The 16,630-nt window shown below is 44.0% G+C and overlaps 1 protein-coding gene across 1 annotated transcript in view; it reads right to left on the bottom strand.

Annotated features, from left to right (window-relative positions):
- Nucleotides 1-4,181: 4,181 nt before the first annotated feature.
- The window catches only part of LOC142078811 (BTB/POZ domain-containing protein KCTD1), a 103,820-nt gene continuing 91,371 nt past the window's right edge, over nucleotides 4,182-16,630 (bottom strand). The window contains exons 3-5 of the mRNA XM_075141934.1: nucleotides 10,810-10,954; nucleotides 8,214-8,519; nucleotides 4,182-4,391 (exon numbers count right to left, since the gene is read on the bottom strand). Of these exons, the coding sequence (XP_074998035.1) occupies nucleotides 4,233-4,391; nucleotides 8,214-8,519; nucleotides 10,810-10,954 (610 nt within the window). The 3' untranslated portion in view covers nucleotides 4,182-4,232. The remainder of the gene's footprint in view (nucleotides 4,392-8,213; nucleotides 8,520-10,809; nucleotides 10,955-16,630) is intronic.

Here is a 16,630-nt window from a genome sequence, read left to right as displayed (position 1 = left end):
CAGACCTTCAAGAAATAATAAACCACTCAAACTGAAGTCTGAGAAAAAGCAACTGGTCTACAGGCCCTGAGGATGTCTTGGTTTCATTTCCACTGTAAATAAACCTCAGGCAGCAGGAATGCCTACATACAAATACCAGTTGTCCCTAGAAATAATTTATAATATAGAATCCCATAGTGAAGAAATGACAGATGGAAGTAAATGTTTTTATTTCTCTGAAAAACTGACCATTGGTCAATAAAAATTCTTTTCTCAGCCCCAAAATCAAACCCCTCCAAAAATCAAATCCTTCCCCAAAAATGTAAACATTAAAGAAAAACACACTTGACAAATCATTTGGGTGACAGGAAAAGCCCTGTAATTAGTATAGCAATCAATTTTTAAAGGTTGCTGCAAAAAGTTATGCTCATGAACAAAATGTTTCTCTTCAAATTGAAATCAGTGCCTGTTTAGCATAAAGAAAAATAATTGAATGGGTGGCTCAACTTTCATGTTTTCAGAGGGTAGTAGGTTGTCCCCACTGGATTTTGTTATGGATTCTATTGGGCATCAAAAAACAATGCGTCAACTATACCTGCTTGTGCCAATCAAGCACTGAAATGATCACCTTGCTTCTAGACGCGTGGCAATGGAGAGGAAAAATATTCGCCGGGCCAGACTACCTGGCCAATAAATACCTGGAGATAGAAGGACTTAGCAGCACCTGTTTACAAGTAGTGCTTCTGGAAAGAGAGATTAACCTAGTGACTAAGTGGGACTTCACTTTCTCTGGAGCAGGGTAAATTAACTCAGTCTTCAATGGGACACTCACAGTTTAAATGTTCATCCAAGCATGCCAGGATCCATACTTACGTTACGTAGCTGTTTGGTACATTAAGGAGGCAATAGGGGAAGAATTAAACCCTGGGTCAATGGTTATTGCAGAAATCCAGCGTTCATGTTACCAAAACCAAGGGTGAAGACCCAGTTCCTTTGCCTGTGTCTCATTGTGGGAAGGGGTGGTAGGTGGCATCTGCAATCTCTGCGTGTCCGCAGCAGTTCTCCTGGCAGCTGCTTAACCGAGTTGCTGAAGTACAATGTGGGCAGCTACTGTTCACTGCAGCTCTTCCTCTTGTTATTAAATACAGCACCACTGATAGCATAAAATGGAGTCATACTTTTTAATAAAAAATTAGATAAATTTAAACTATTGTACATGTCAAAATTACTGACCTCCAGAAAAGAGCTGACCATAATCTGGTTGTCCTTGGTTCCCCCCACTCCCCTCTTCCTGGATATATTGCTCATTTGTCTGTTGATCAGTTTTTCTAAAGAACATTTTAAAAACACATGGTTACACGCCTCAATTGCTCTCATCTGCTCTCTAAAATCTACATCTAGTTTATATTCCTGCATACATTTTTCATCAGCCACCGCCTGCTTTATTCATGACCTCTTACTCCATGACCACACCGTAATTGCAGCGACATTTACATTCAGGGTCTCAGAGTGATTTCTGACTCCACCAACAACGAACGCGGGCCCGGTGGGAGGGCGACCAGCCAGTTGGGGATTTGGGAGGGGTATCCTCGGTGTCATCGAGTCGGACGGGTACGCGCTGAGCACACAAAACCGCCGACTGAGCACAACCTGCCGGCTTTGGGAGCAACGCAACGAAAAGCATTAGTGGCAGAGCTCCTCACCCTCCAAACCCAGCCTGTGCAAAGGCTGCGGGCGGTGTGGGTGCTGCCAGCACCAGGGCAGGCGCCGCGGAGCCAACTTCGGGGCCGCTGATGCTCCTGGCCAGGCAGGCTTGGGGTACCTGCTGGCCAAGCGGTGGGGAGCAGGGAAAGGAGCCGCAGCCCTCTTGGCTCCAGCCCGCACGGGAGCACATGCCCGTACGTAAACATGGCGGCTACCAGGGCAGGTCTGGATTTGAGAGTACCTTTGGGCTGAACAGCCAGTGTAAACATATCCCCGGGTACACTGCGGGGGCCCCAGCAAGTGAGGCCCCACCTGGAAAGGCAGGGAGGGTTTCTGCAGCAAAGAGCCTCCGAAACATCACGTCGCCTTGCACTGGTAACCCCTGTACTCTCAACCCATGGGGATCGGCATTTTTTTCAACATCACAAATTTCATACCACTTCCAACAGCTTGAAGATCTGCTAAAAATATTTATTTCCCAGGATTTTAGTTTTCTGACTTCTATGCAAACTAACAACCAAATTGTGGGCAGTAAGAGCAAGCATTTGTTTATTTTGTAAGAGGACTACTTGCTGCTAATTGAAAACAAGCATTTTCAATGAGGCAGCTGTTTCAGTACTGTGAACAGACAGATCAGCATCACATTGAAGATCTAATAACCCGCTAATGAACCTCAGTTTTTGGAGCCCCCTCCCTCACCCATCTCCACGTTTCAGTAATTTCAAAACCGTTGATATGTGCTGCCAGAGAGTTAAGTATGCCCCCTGACATCTTTTAATAAAAACCAGAAAAATGGTAGCTTTTTTTTTGAGTTATCAGACTATATTAAAAACCTTGTTACATGTATTTAACAATTTCTTTTTTTTCTTTTCTTAAATAAATAGCAAAGTGTCACCAAAATTAATGGAACGCCGGCACCATTGCGTCGATAGAAACTTCCATACTAGGGATGAATACACAGTCATATTCTGGAATATTGCATAAAAAGATACTTTGGAGGAAAGGTGATGGTTGCTGGTGCATCTTAGGTGGTGAAAGCATCAACCCGTGAACGGTCCGTGCAGCGGTATCGTGACGTGGCGCCTTTGCAAAATCTCACCGGCCCGAAGCAGGCAGCTGCAGAGGTGGCCTCGGTGAGACTCTGCAAGAGAACAACTCGCAGGACATCTACGCAGGACATCGACTTACCGCCTGCTACCAAGAGCAACGCAGCCGATGGCGTAACACGAGGGGCTGACCGTCTCACTCTCTAGGCAGGAGAACACTAGCTTTAAACGAGGAAAATGAACAACATTAAAAACAGACGGGCTGGCTAACACTCAGCAGGGCAAGGGCTTGGAGAGTTGAAGCTGCCAACTCCTTAGTCAAGAGGGAAGGATGCAACTATTCACGGTTACATTGAAGGTTACAGAACCAGGCGTCAGTTTTGACGGGTTTCCCCGGGCTGAGCTGGTGTTATTTTTAAGCCTGACCAACTGCCTCTCTTCAAACCGGGATAAAGCTTAAAAAGGACAGCGCCGAAGGAAGACCAGCAACGTGCGGCACGCCAGACAGATCCCGCAACGGCGTCTGCTGCCTTTAACTCACTCCAGGGTGCGCGGGCAGCGCTGCCCGCCCGCCGCCGGCCGGAGCGGCCGCCCCTCCACGCGCTGGAGTGCAGAGAGCTAAATCCCACCTCTCTGCTTCTGTTGGCTTAAATCAGACCCTCGTTATTTTAAACAGAGTTTATTGTATTTAATACATTATAAAATTTGAAAAAATTGTAGGAAAGCAGCAGATTCAAACCAGAGCATCTCTACCAAATATTAATTATTCTGGCCCCCTTTGAAAAAACACAAACAAAACAAAAACAACAAAAAACTCATTCAAAAGAAAAGTTAACCTTTCACATCTGTGAGGGCAGACAAAAAGTGTGCGACTTCTGTACAAACTACATTTAAAATTTCAGTTGACTAGCTTTCCAATGCAATGGATGGTCATCTCCTGAACACCTGCCCATCCACCTCTAAAAAAGACAGACATAAACCTCCATATGCAAATAAAGTTGAGTCAAGGTGTGCACACGTTAAAAAGTGGATGGCTGTTTGGCAATGGAAAATGGGTGAAGAGTAGTCTATGTATCCCCCAATGGTAATGGCTTGTACACCGTTAAGTGGGCCCGAGTAAGGCCTAGGACACTTAATGGCCATCACAGCACCAACCTCCTCTACCACTTTTCTGTTGGTTGCATTTCCTACCCTTTGACATATACATACATATATATATGTACATACATACATATACATACATATTTTTTTTATATGTGTGTGTGTGTGTGTGTGTTTTCTTTTACACCTTGAGGTTATTATTATTATTACTACTATTCCAAATGTTCCCATATGAATTCAGGTGTGGTCTCTATATTTGATATAAATGTGTCTTTTATTCAATTTTAGTTCCAGGACTTGTTTGGAGTCCAAACTGCACATGAAACGTCCCCCTTTTTTTTCCTCTCTCTTTTCTTTTTTTTTTTTTTTTTTTTTTTTTTTGCATAAAGAAACATGTCCATTTTAGTCCAGAGGCTCTTGCTTTATTCGAATGACGGAGGGTGCACGAGATGTCCTTCTGAGTTCTCGTCTCAGTACGTATTCACTGAATTGGGAAGAGTCCACCCCACCTCCACATGAGCCAACAATCTCAAACCCTCTTTGCTGTAACCTCTCAAGTACCTGCAAAAAAGAGGAAACAAACACCGATGTATAAGAAAATAAACAGACTATTTGCTGTCCTAGGATGATAACTGCTGTTTTCAAATGGATCCAGCTAGGAAACAAAAGTGGTTACACAGATACACTAACTGGTTCCCTCAGCTTCATTGTATTGGACTGATTTCTGCTGACTTTGGCCACTGAGAAATAAGAAGAAAAATGAAGAAAAATATTTTTTTTTTTAGTACTGTCAACAAATCCAGCATTCTTCTAGCCACAGAAACATGCTTGGAAAAACGCATTCTCTGCTTCACAAAATTTGCAATACAAAAGCGCAAATACAGGATTGCGCAGCAGGTACCGGAGGATGCTGAGCAAACACCTCAACTAAATGGTGACAATGCAGATACTGCAGTCATAATTTCAGAAAAGTTACCATCATACTTTCTAGAGACTTAAAAACCAACCGTGACTACGAAGGTTTGTGGCTACAGTTACCTGTGGTAAAACCTGGGACCTTTTAACTCTAATTATGGGACGAACGAGTTCTGCCCTATTCACCTTTTTTCCTCCCTTTTCACAACTTAAGCATTGCTTCCACGGGAAATACAATGGCAAAAAGAAAAAAAAGAAGAAAAAAAAACACAAGGAAAAAAAAGGCAGGGCAGGCCTCTCGGAGAGGCAGAGGGATGTGCCCAACAAACGATGGTGCAAAGACTTCAGCTCCCAGCACCAGCTCCAGGCTGCTAAGAACATGGTCTCTTTCCACACCACTATTCCACTTTTTTCTTTTTTTTCGCAATTACCCATGTTCATGCTGGTCTACTGTAACTGCCGGGCTGAGGTATTCTTTCCCTGGTTTATACTCTTTGCTACTTGTATCATCGCCTTCATCTGTTCTGCTGCCTGGGCTTCCTTCGCCTCACCTGTGAAGGAAACTCTTCCAGGGCTTCACCAGGGTCAGCTGTGATGGCCACCAGCCCCAAGGGGAGGCTGATGCTCCCGCACCCCTCAGGACACGGGACCCTCGCATGACCAGACCTCACTGGGGCTGTGCTGGGAGCGGGTGGCTACCAAGCCCTTCCCAGCTATTTCACCAAATTGGCTTGCATGTGTGCTGGGACAGCAAGGGCAAGCAGAGCGGCAGAAGGCTGCAGAGGATTGGGGTGAGGAGAGAAGCGAGCTGTGGTTTAAAAACGCTTAAAACATGACATGTCACGTCTTTACATGCATTGCTTCAGGTCGGCAAATGTCTTTCCAAAATACCTGAGCATGGCTAATTGCACAGCAGACAAATCTGAAAAAGGAGGAGTGGGAAAAGAGCAACCATCAAACCATCTGTACAATTTTTGTTTACCTGGATCTCTAGCTTTTAACAATATAAGCCAAAATCCCCCCAAAATGTCTCAGTGCAAGCCACTGAAAAATAAAGCAGGAGGACTTAGGTCCTGAGAAAAAATGCGGTGGAAGCAACTGGTCAGGAAACTAGCCAGCCTTGGACAAACCATTTGGTCTGTACCTAACTCTCCAGGTCTATGGTAGTACCTGTCCCACCCCACATTGTTATTAGGACTGGGAGATGCTTACGTCCCCCAAAAACGGAAGACGCAGCATTATCAACGTGGGATCATCATCCCTTGTGAAGCCTGTGCATATTTTGCCACTCTGACTTGGGTTTTTCACATCAGTAAATGTGCTTGGCAATTCTTATTTGTGTGACAAAAATGTAAGCATCAGAGTAAGTGATAAACAGCTAAAGGATACAACTGCTTTGAGAACTATCACATGACATGTGGCTAAATAACCCTCCTTGAAAGTCCTATCCCTTTTCAGTCGTAATCTTACATCTAAGGCTGTTCTAAATTTGCATTAGTCACTACGACAAAACAACTTTGATGTTTCAGCATGACAGTAAAGGCCACTGTCCAAACATAACATGGGTTAACCATATCTCGATGATAGGTCTATCCAGACGCCTGTGTTAAGTGCTTGCACAGATGCAGTGCCTGGCGAGCCTTCAGCGCGTACTGCTGGGGAGGGAGCAGAGCAGACCTTCTCTACCTGGACAGCAGGACCTGGCAGATGGAAAGACGCCAAGCTCAGCTTGCAAGTCTCTTCTGTGTAAGAACTCCCTCATGAGTCCGCAGCATTTAGGAGGTGTATCTAAACCAAACAGCATCAACAGCGCTAGTGACAATTCCAGATGTGAAGAAGTGTTCTCACTCCAAAGTGCTGGCTGTGCAGGATGTGCTAACTCAGTGGAGACAGGTGTGTAGGTTGGTTGTTTTTAACCAACAAAGGATAAAACAGATGAACTTAAAAGTTTATTATAATTATTCCAGAAATTACCTGCATTTGTCTCCCAGATTTTTTCTTATCCATTTCATACCAGCTACTGATTTTAGATATACATAGAATCATAGAATAGTTTAGGTTGGAAGTGACTTTAAAGGTCATCTAGTCCAACCCCCCCTGCAATGAGCAGGGACATCTCCAAATAGACCAGGTTGCTCAGAGCCTGATGATCCAACCTGACCTTGAATGTTTCCAGGGATGGGGCATCTACTGCCTCTCTGGGCAACCTGTGCCAGTGTTTCACCACCCTCATTGTAAAAAATTTCTTCCTTCTACCTAGTCTAAATCTACCCTCTTTTAGTTTAAAACCATTCCCCCTTGTCCTATTGCAACAGACCTCTACTATGCCATAAAAAATTAGGAGAAACTGCTGAAAGTGAAAGAGGAGGGTCTTCCCCGAGACCACAGAAATGGATGGGTCCCTATTTGCAATAAGCAGACGTGCCTTTATTTTTGTTACCACAGCAAGGAGGAAGACTGAACATGTTTTCTTCGTCCAAAGTAAAAAGTATATGGTGATTTATTCAAGAAGTATTAGAGAGGTCTTTATCAAATGCAAAAGACCTGGGTAACAATGGAAAAAGGACACACTAGTTTTTAACCACAGTTGTGGTAACTTCCCCCTGCTGTACCCTTCACATTACACGCCTTGCCTGACAGTCTTATTGAAGGGTCAAAGTCCTCCTAGGACATCCCAGTTGGAAATATAGCCAAGGGGGCTGAGGCAAAGTCCCCTCTACGAGGGTAAGACTCAACAGATGCCGCCTTCTGTGGCTGCAGGCTGCTCCCTTCTCCAGAAACACTGGGTCCTGTTTCAGGAGGAAGGAGGAGGAGGGAGGAGGATGCTGGTTGTGTTCTCCCTCTGTGGAAGTGTGGCTCTCCTTTCAGTAGCTGGCCAACACTACTGTCCCGACATCTCTTTCTCACATTAATTCCCCTTTCCCCTCACTTCTTTCTTGTTACACCCAGAATAAGAGACTTTTTTGCTCCTCTGTTCTTCCTATTTGGTTTCAGAGCATCTCCACTACCTTTCTCAGGTGAAGGGACAGCTCCCGATGCCCTCACAACAGGCTCTGTGGGGACGTGGCATCTTCCCTCCCTGGCTTGAGATGTTCCTGTGCCCTCTATCAAGCCAGAAAACAATTTATAACAAGCAGAGCAAGGGACTGGAAGCAGGCTTGAATGGTCGCCCTATATTCAAATGTCAAAAAACTGTTTCTCCAAATATGCAATGTCTTTATATTGAGGCAAAGGTGTATCTCCTAAAGCAGGTTTTTAACACTACCGTAGTTTGCTTGTAAAAAGATTTGGTGACGATATGTGTGAATTAAGTCGAGAAAGCAGCCCTGACCCATAGAAGTAAATAACTAGCTCAAAGCCTCCAGCTGATGTTGTTCACCAAAACACTCCAGCGACAGGGACGAGGGTCAACCCACTGGTACCTGGCCAGCAGGCTCCCTTCCAAAAAGTGCATGCGTGACTTCCTACCTGAACTGAGTTGAGGTGACAGTATCCGTTCAGTGGAAATCGGATGACGTGCGTTGAGTCGTGATTCCAGCCGGCGTTGACAGAATTACACATCACATCACCGATTTCTGGAAACACTTCTTCTATCAATGACTTATCGCCACTCAGTGTAATCCTCTCTCCAAGATCTGGGGCAACTCGCACCACCAGGCACTCACAAGACTTTGAGAAGCGACCACTCTCCCGGTCCTGTTTCCACCTTTCCATCTCTCCTAGCATGGGCTGAAGCTGGAAATACTTTGCTTCTTCATATAACAAACTGTAGTCCTGAAAGACACATATATTACTCTGCACAGTTAAGAAAGAGGCATTGCTAATGTACCGCTTAATGTATATGGTTATTCAGGCTAACGCCGCTCTAGATCTGGAAGCCTTCAGACATAGTTCATAATTACTGTGTAGAAAGGTGTAATAAAATAACAGTGCAAGCAAAAAAAACCATCAGCCACTTGAAACAGACTGGGCATAATAGCACTCGTGAGGGGAGGGGGAGGCTATGCTTGCTCAACTCCCTCTTGCTATGGAATAATCCAGGCAAAAATGCCACTTTTCCCCGTATTTTAGCCCCATAGTGATGTCATAGAATAATGACCTCATTGAACAGATGGAACAGAATTCAGTCAGGATTCAGAAAATTCATCACTAGGATCCATCGTGTCTTACAGCAATACCAGCAGGCATTGTAACAGGTATAAGAATGTAAATGAGGGAGCCTGCAATGGTTCTTAGTATAAAATGATTCAGATATTTGCATAATGGATTGCACATATTACTGCATTTTAAAAATTAAGTATTTTTTAATACCTCCCCATTTTGCCAACAGTATTGTTTACTACATCGTCTCAAACGCCAGAGCAGAGAGAACACATTTCTAAGCATAGCCAGTACAGAAGTAATTTAGAACTGATGATCTGGAGTCTGTCTACTGCCATTTTTTAAATAAAAAAACCCCAAACTTGTTTTTCTAGGTTTAAGAGCATAAGACCATGTGGAAAATATTTATACAGAGAAAAGCAATACATGAGAATTAGGGAAGACAGAGGAACAGGATGACAACAAGAGAAGACTGCTAACAGTCAATACGGCCCTGAATTTGAGCTAGAAACCAAACACTTGATGAGAATGGGACACCTAAATCATGCTCAAAATACTGCTTACATTTAATGTGTAACAAAAAAGTCACCTAATCTATATATTTCTAAGAAACAAGGACCGCTGTTCATTTTAAGCACCGATCTTTTGGACACCTTAAAGCATATCTGGGAAGGGCACCCCTTTGAACATCATGTTGGCTGGATGAACTTGCCAGAAGTTACATTTTTAATTTCAGCACAGCTACAGTATGTTTATGTGTCTAAAAGGCTCTGCATATACAACTTCTTAATATTGCATGGAAGGTGGCTTTTCCTTTTTCTGTATTTCTGATTATCTTCAGGACAAATGCCGAGAGCAGCACAAAGCCATGCTAAGGCTTCAAAAGAGGAATATGATGCTTATCGGTTAGTTCCAAACTCCCACATTTTTCAGGTAGGTCTACCCTTGTCACGCTTGGGAGAAGTATTGCCGTTGCTGCAATACGGCTCTTGAACTCAACCTCACACCTATTATGCCCCAAACACCTGAAAATCTGTCTCAGATGTGAGGGATAAAAGACTGCACACCAGTGTGAACTGCTCTAACCCTTCCCCATCACCTCTCCTGTTCAATCTGAATTGCTATATTTCCTACGGTGAACTAATGGCACAGCCAGCTATGCTGATATGCATTAATTAAGTAATGATAAAGATCTGTTCTGATTGCAACCGCGGTCTCCAGCACTCTCTTCGCTGACACCACACATACACCCACATACCTACAAGCAGATAAACACAGAACATCACATGGAGTCTGAAACTCTACCTCTGTAGGCTAATGTCTAATGTGGTGAACTACCACAAATTTAATTTGTTATTAAAAAGAAAAAAAGCAGGCTCTTCAATAAAGTTCAAATAATAAACGTGGAACTGTTCACCCCTGACTTCTCTAAAACTCCAAAATTAAACTTGCAGTATGCATTCAAGAGTCTGAGGGAGAAAACATTCTATGACTTAATGCTCAAATATTACCATGTGTGCAGTTTATTTTGTCAATACTGTGATTCCTACACCATTCTCTGAATTTCAGCGTGGGAGTGGAAGCTGGAGCTGCTGCAATCAGAAGGGAAGCATAAAAGCGGATGAGAGGACAAGTAATCAGCAAAGCTCACGAGCAGTCGGTTCCAGATTGTAACATCCTTTCTGTCTCCATCAGCATCCTACGATATTTAATTTCCCCAGGTCAAACATGGCAAGGTTGCTCCATTACGCTATAGCCAGGAGGGGAAAATTTAATATTGATGCCACTCTAGGAAAGGCTGACAGATGCCACTTTAGCAACCCCACGCTTACTTTTGCCACGTACCTGAAATCAAACACCATACCCTACAAGTCCCCCCCGTCTAGGGCTCTGTTTTGACTACACGCCAGATACTTGCTTTACCAAGGTACATGCAAAACACCCAAGTCCCTTGAAATCTCACCTTGAAATCATCAGGAATGAGGAGTTTCGATGTCCTTAAAAAATTCAAGATATATCTGAACATCTGCCCATCTCTGTCGATGAAATAATGCTGCTTGAGACTGTCGAGGACAATGGGCTCCGTGCCATCGAAAAGCCGGCCGATTCTGGAGAGGAAACAAGAGGCGAGCGGCAGGGTCAGACCAAGCTCGGCTCAGCCGCCGCTCAAACAGCCCGATGCTGCAAAACCCCCTTGCGCCGACTTCACCGAAGCAGCTCTGCGGCTCCGCTTTGTAGGAAAAGGGTTGGTTTCAAACCATGATTTAAGCTGGGTGTTTTCCAGCGTGGTCTCAGAAACTTTTAAGCAGCACAGCTCTGCTGGGGAGGCAGAGGGGGAAGCAGCTGGGGCAGGAGCCTCTCGCACCAGCCCCGTTGCCCAAATGCGTGTCTCATGATATGACACCCCTCGGATGATTTTGGATATCTCTCTCAATAGCCCCCATCAGCAGACCCTGTCCTCCCAGGTGGCACCAACCCCCTTGATTGACTTCATTCTGCTTTCCAGGAGACTGCACGGTGAACCTGATTTAGTTTGGAAATTGCACTTGGGAAATGGGTATTTTTGGGTCGTTTGCTTGGGTTTTGTTTGGTTCTAAATCCAGCTCATTTTTTGGATGCCATTTACTGCAACCAACACTTGGACAGGCACAACTGAGGGGGCAGCACATTGTGGGAATAAGAAGCTGGGGATACAAAGGTTATAACATTTCAATGTGAGGTAACGATTTCACAGTGAAAATTAACTGTTTGTGGCAGGTATCAATTAGCACACACTAAAATAATCAGGAAAAACCCCTCAGTTTTGACAGAGGCCACCCACCGACCACCAGGACCACACAGCCACCTAGAGAGCCTTCATCTGCCAACAGTTCTTGCAGCATCAACCGCTGGGCGCACACACGTTTTCTAGACGCGTGCCCCACAAACCTGCTTTTGCTAGAGCAGCAGGAAGGGCTGAAAACTCTGAAGAACCCCTTTCCCAAAGTAACATGAAATACATGTTGTGTTTCTGCACCAGGGCGTTTGCAAAACGCTCCTGAGTCACTCGCAGTTTCCCAGTGAAATCGGCAGAAGTAACTGGTAGGTTTGATTTTGTGCACCTGTTTATACATCTGCATGTGCAATGTGGAAGTACTTTTTGACTCTTTCCAACACCAGAACTGTAAACAAAACGGTCTCGAAATAGCTCCCTTGCGATACGTCACACGGACACTCTGCGTGAAATACTGCCGACAATCCGGGATGTGATTTCAGAGCCTTGTCACAACCTGTTACATTCTGCAATATTCTGCAGATTCTGCGTTTTCATTATTTTAATGAAAAGGCTCATTTGTATGTGGTTTTTGTACCAATATAACCAGTCTGTTTCAGGAACCAGCACAGTAAAAATCTCTGCAGGTTACTAAAGAGCATACCACAGCATCACGGTACACCAGCATGGAGCTAGGGAACCAACAGGCACTTCTGTTCCCTGATCGCACTCAGTTTGTGGCGTAGGTAAGGTACAAAACTGTCTTCTCACGAAAAGGGTACCGCAAGCAAAACGAACAGTCATGGCACACTATTTTTGTTATAAAAGAACTGAAGAAACAACCGTTCCCCACCACCAGTAGAAAAAAAACCTGCCAAAACCTCAAGAGGTGATCAGCCCTCCTGGCTGCACGAAGTGTCCCAGGCCGAGAGACACCTCCATCCATCAGCCAGCAGAAGGGGATCTCCAGGAAAAGTTCAAGAGGCAAAAGACAGAAGCGGTTCCCAAAGAGGGGGAGACGGCAGGGCTTGCAGCGGGGTCTCGGGGGACTGCAGAGGGATGGGGCTCCACACGCCACTTCACACCCACAGCCATACACCTTCCCTTTGAAAATGGCACAGCCAACCCAAACGGAGTCTGAAGCGATGTCTGTGCCCGCAGCAGGGCCCTCGGTAGCACACCCGGTAACAAGCTGTGAACAGAATACAAGTCACATCTATTCTTTCTCACCAGCTGGGAGAGATGAAGACCAGGAAAGAAATAAAACCTCATTAACCTCAACTGGCCACTTACAATTCTGTAGGAAATGCCTGAATCAATTCAAGTCGCATGAAACCTGTAACATATAAGGAATTAAATATTTTGCAGAATGATCAGGTACAAAATATTTTTTTCAAAGTCATCCCTTCGAACAATTCAAGCTTTCTTCCTCGGGTACTTGTTACTGCCTGCCTTACTGCTCAAAATTTAAGCTGCGACAGGCCATATAATACAGGTTCCTGCTCACTAGGTGGATGAGCAACATTTATGTCTAATATGGATGCACTCGGCATTTAGAATTCATTTTCCCCTATACTCATGCATATTGTCTTGGAATCTATCATGGAATTCACACACCAAACATATATATTTGGCTAAGTCAGTCATTACTGAAATGTATAATGGTAATTGGTTTCTACAGCATTTCCCTAGTTCTAAATTACTACTATAATTACATATTTACCGCATTCAGCTCTGGGGCCCCCAACGTAAGAAGGACATGGACCTGTTGGAGCAGGTCCAGAGGAGGGCCACGAAAATGATCAGGGAAATGGAACACCTCTCCTATGAGGAAAGCCCGTGAGAGTTGGGGTTGTTCAGCCCAGAGAAGAGAAGGCTCTGGGGAGACCTTATAGCAGCCTTCCAGTACTTGGAGGGGGCCTACGGGAAAGCTGGAGAGGGACTTTTTACAAGGGCATGTAGTGATAGCCCAAGGGGTAATGGCTTTAAACTGAAAGAAGGTAGATTTAGATTAGAAATAAGGAAGAAATTCTTCACTATGAGAGTGGTGAGACAGATTGTCCAGAGAAGTTGTGGATGCCCCATCCCTGGAACTGTTCAAGGCCAGGTTGGATGGGACTTTGAGCAACCTGGTCTAGTGGAAAGTGTCCTGGCCCATGGCAGGGGGGTTGGAACGAGATGATCTTTAAGATCCCTTCCAACCCAAACCATTCTATGATTTTAAACCTCTAGGCTTTTTGTCTTCATTTTATTAATTGTTTAGGAGAAGAACAAGATAGTATCAGAGGATGGAGCCTTCTGACAAAATCATAATGCTGACAAGAGCGCGCAACCATCAGGAGAGCTACCTGGGATCTGAAAGCCATTGGGTCTGGGCTGGAGGAGTTGACAGAAAGCACTGCCTTAGTGCACTGCTGCTTTGCAGCAGCAGCAAAGCCCAAGGAATTGCAAAGTTCCAATTCCCCTCACATCCCCCCCAGGATCACTTTGCAATACACAACTGCACTTTCACATGTTAAAACAGCTTTGGAAGGGTAGATCCCCAGCAGAGAGACTTCTGTAAACAAAATAAAAGCCTTTTTCCTTTTCAGATGGAAAAATGTAGATTCCAGCTTCCTACACATGGCCTCCAGGGAGAGACTTGAGATAACACAAGACCCAAATCTGGTGGCATGGTCCTTCTCCTAAGCTGCATTTGCTACACCCATCAGGAGAGGAGGCTGCGCTATGCCAGGATCTGGGGAATGACCAACGCCTTCACCCTCCAGCCTCCCCCTGTACTCTTGGGTTCCCAGAAGCACAGCACAGCGGCAAGCTCTCTGCTGTGCCTCGCTTGGCAACTTTTCTATACAATAATATTTGAGTAACCATCCTCCCTGTCACCCATAGCTCTGCTGTTTACCCTGCTTGGTCTCACACTGCAGTTATAAATGCTTAAGAGATATCAATCCGCTGGCACGAGAAGGGACTGTTAAGTTACGTTTATTATAATTTCATTTCCCAAGAAAACCTGAAAGATGTTTTTCCCCACCTCCTTCCTGACAACATTGGCCAATGATTGGCAAAGATAACTTTTTTTTTTTAAAAAATAACAAATATGTAACAGCCGAATGGATTTCCAAACAGGAAAGTGCTTTGAAGGAGGCTTGCAAAATACGCTGATAATTATATGCAGAATTAGCCAAATATCATGGGTAAAGGATAAAAAAACCTGTAGTCCATTTACAAGAAAATGTACTTCTGAAATATTTAATTAAAACTAACAGGCTCGAATTTTCTGTATATCAGGAAAATTAATGTCCCATGGGTTGAAAGTGCAGCCTCCAATGGGTAATAATTAATGTCTGTGGCTTTAAGTATCATATTCCACTGCCAGAAATCAAATGCTTCAAGGGTTGAAAATAACCAGTGGAAACTCTGCTTCCGTCAGAGAATTTGGTTTTACTTTAAGGACACAAAACAGGTACAGCCGCAAGCCTAGTTTTAGTGGGGAGAAAACAACAGGGCACAGAAGAGATCAGTGTTTTAATTCCAAAAAATACTACAGGGATGGACTCATCTCCCCACAGACCAGCACTTCCATAGCAGCATTTCTAGACCAAAGAGCTAGCACGGGAAGATGACGTTGCTTACAGGGTTTCTCAAATTCTTCAGAAAGAAGTCCTGTTTGTCAAGTATAAAAATACACTCAGTCTGCAGCAAAACTGTGTAAGTGTTCATAACCTTGCTCTCTCAGTGTATAAATATTTATATATATTATTATATACATAAAGAGAAAGACTTCCCTTTAGTATATTCTGCCTCAGCTGAGAATTTGGGAAAGCAGCAATAATTAGGAACAAGATGCCCAAGATTAATTAAACAAGTCAACTATTGCACAACTTTCTTAACACTAAGAAAAATGAGACAGTTCTGCAGATTGTTTTAGTGGCTTCAGTGGACAGAGCTAAAATTCATCCCTTTTGTAATCAAGGGGATACAAGAAACATGGAAAAGATGCAAACTTTGATGTCTGCAAGCATGCAGAATATTGCATTACTTTTAATCTAAGGTAGAAATAAACCGTTTTTTTTTTTTTCTCTGAGAAAACACAGATTCCTTATTATTGAATATATTCAGCATATTATTTTTAACACTCTTGTCGTTATCAGAGGACACGACGAACCCGAAACTAACTGAAAATCTTTTGCAATAAACTATTTTCAAGAGTTCTAAGCCATCAACTTTCCCTGCTCTCTGTGTCTTTCGCAGAACAACAAAAAAGGGAGGAAAACTCCTGGTGTGAAGCCCTTTCAATAACCCGGCAGAGGGAACTGTGCAGCAGCAGGAGCACGGGCGATGCCCTGGCGCCCGCAACCCCGTGCTAGCAGCAGGGTGAGGCTGGGACTCCGCCGAGGTCGGATGATCAGTAGCTGGCAAAGGGCGAAGTACTCGTGAAACACGTCTCTCTCCCTCCAATAATGAATGACACGGCAAAGAAAAAGCATTTTAGTTGAAATCTTACTCACCTGGTTGGAGCCACTGTGGCAAAGTGAGTAGGGGTTTGGCCCTTACAAGGATAAGTGAATGCAAGTTTTATTATCACATCATTATATTTATGTGGCTAATGGGAATGCTTATTTAACACTCTGGGGTGTGCGGAGAGCGAGCTGGAATAGGCTTTGACTTTTTTTTCTCTGAGACTTTTTAGTCCACGTTGTCCTTATTAATTTCTTTTCATTTTCTTTTACTGAGTGCTCAAAGGCAATTTGCATAAGAGCCCATTATAAATTAGATCTGTTTAATGGTATGCTCATCTCATGGCTATTTAATTTTACTTCCTCGTATGTCTAAATTATATAATTTTGCACTGTCCCCTAGAAGCTAGTACATTTGAAGAGGTATCCACGCCAGGGACAAATGCTGTTCTACCCAAATAGAGAATGACAAGGTTTCTATTCTTTTTTCAGAGGACCACTATGACAGTAACAACCCGCTCTCCTTTGTTGAATACCTCACATCATTTGGATCCACAGTAACTGAATACCTAGCA

This window comes from Calonectris borealis, chromosome 2 (assembly GCF_964195595.1).
Source record: "Calonectris borealis chromosome 2, bCalBor7.hap1.2, whole genome shotgun sequence".
NCBI lineage: Eukaryota > Metazoa > Chordata > Aves > Procellariiformes > Procellariidae > Calonectris > Calonectris borealis.
The sequence above is the reverse complement of the archived record's forward strand: the minus strand, read 5'-3'. Positions and strand labels throughout refer to the sequence as shown.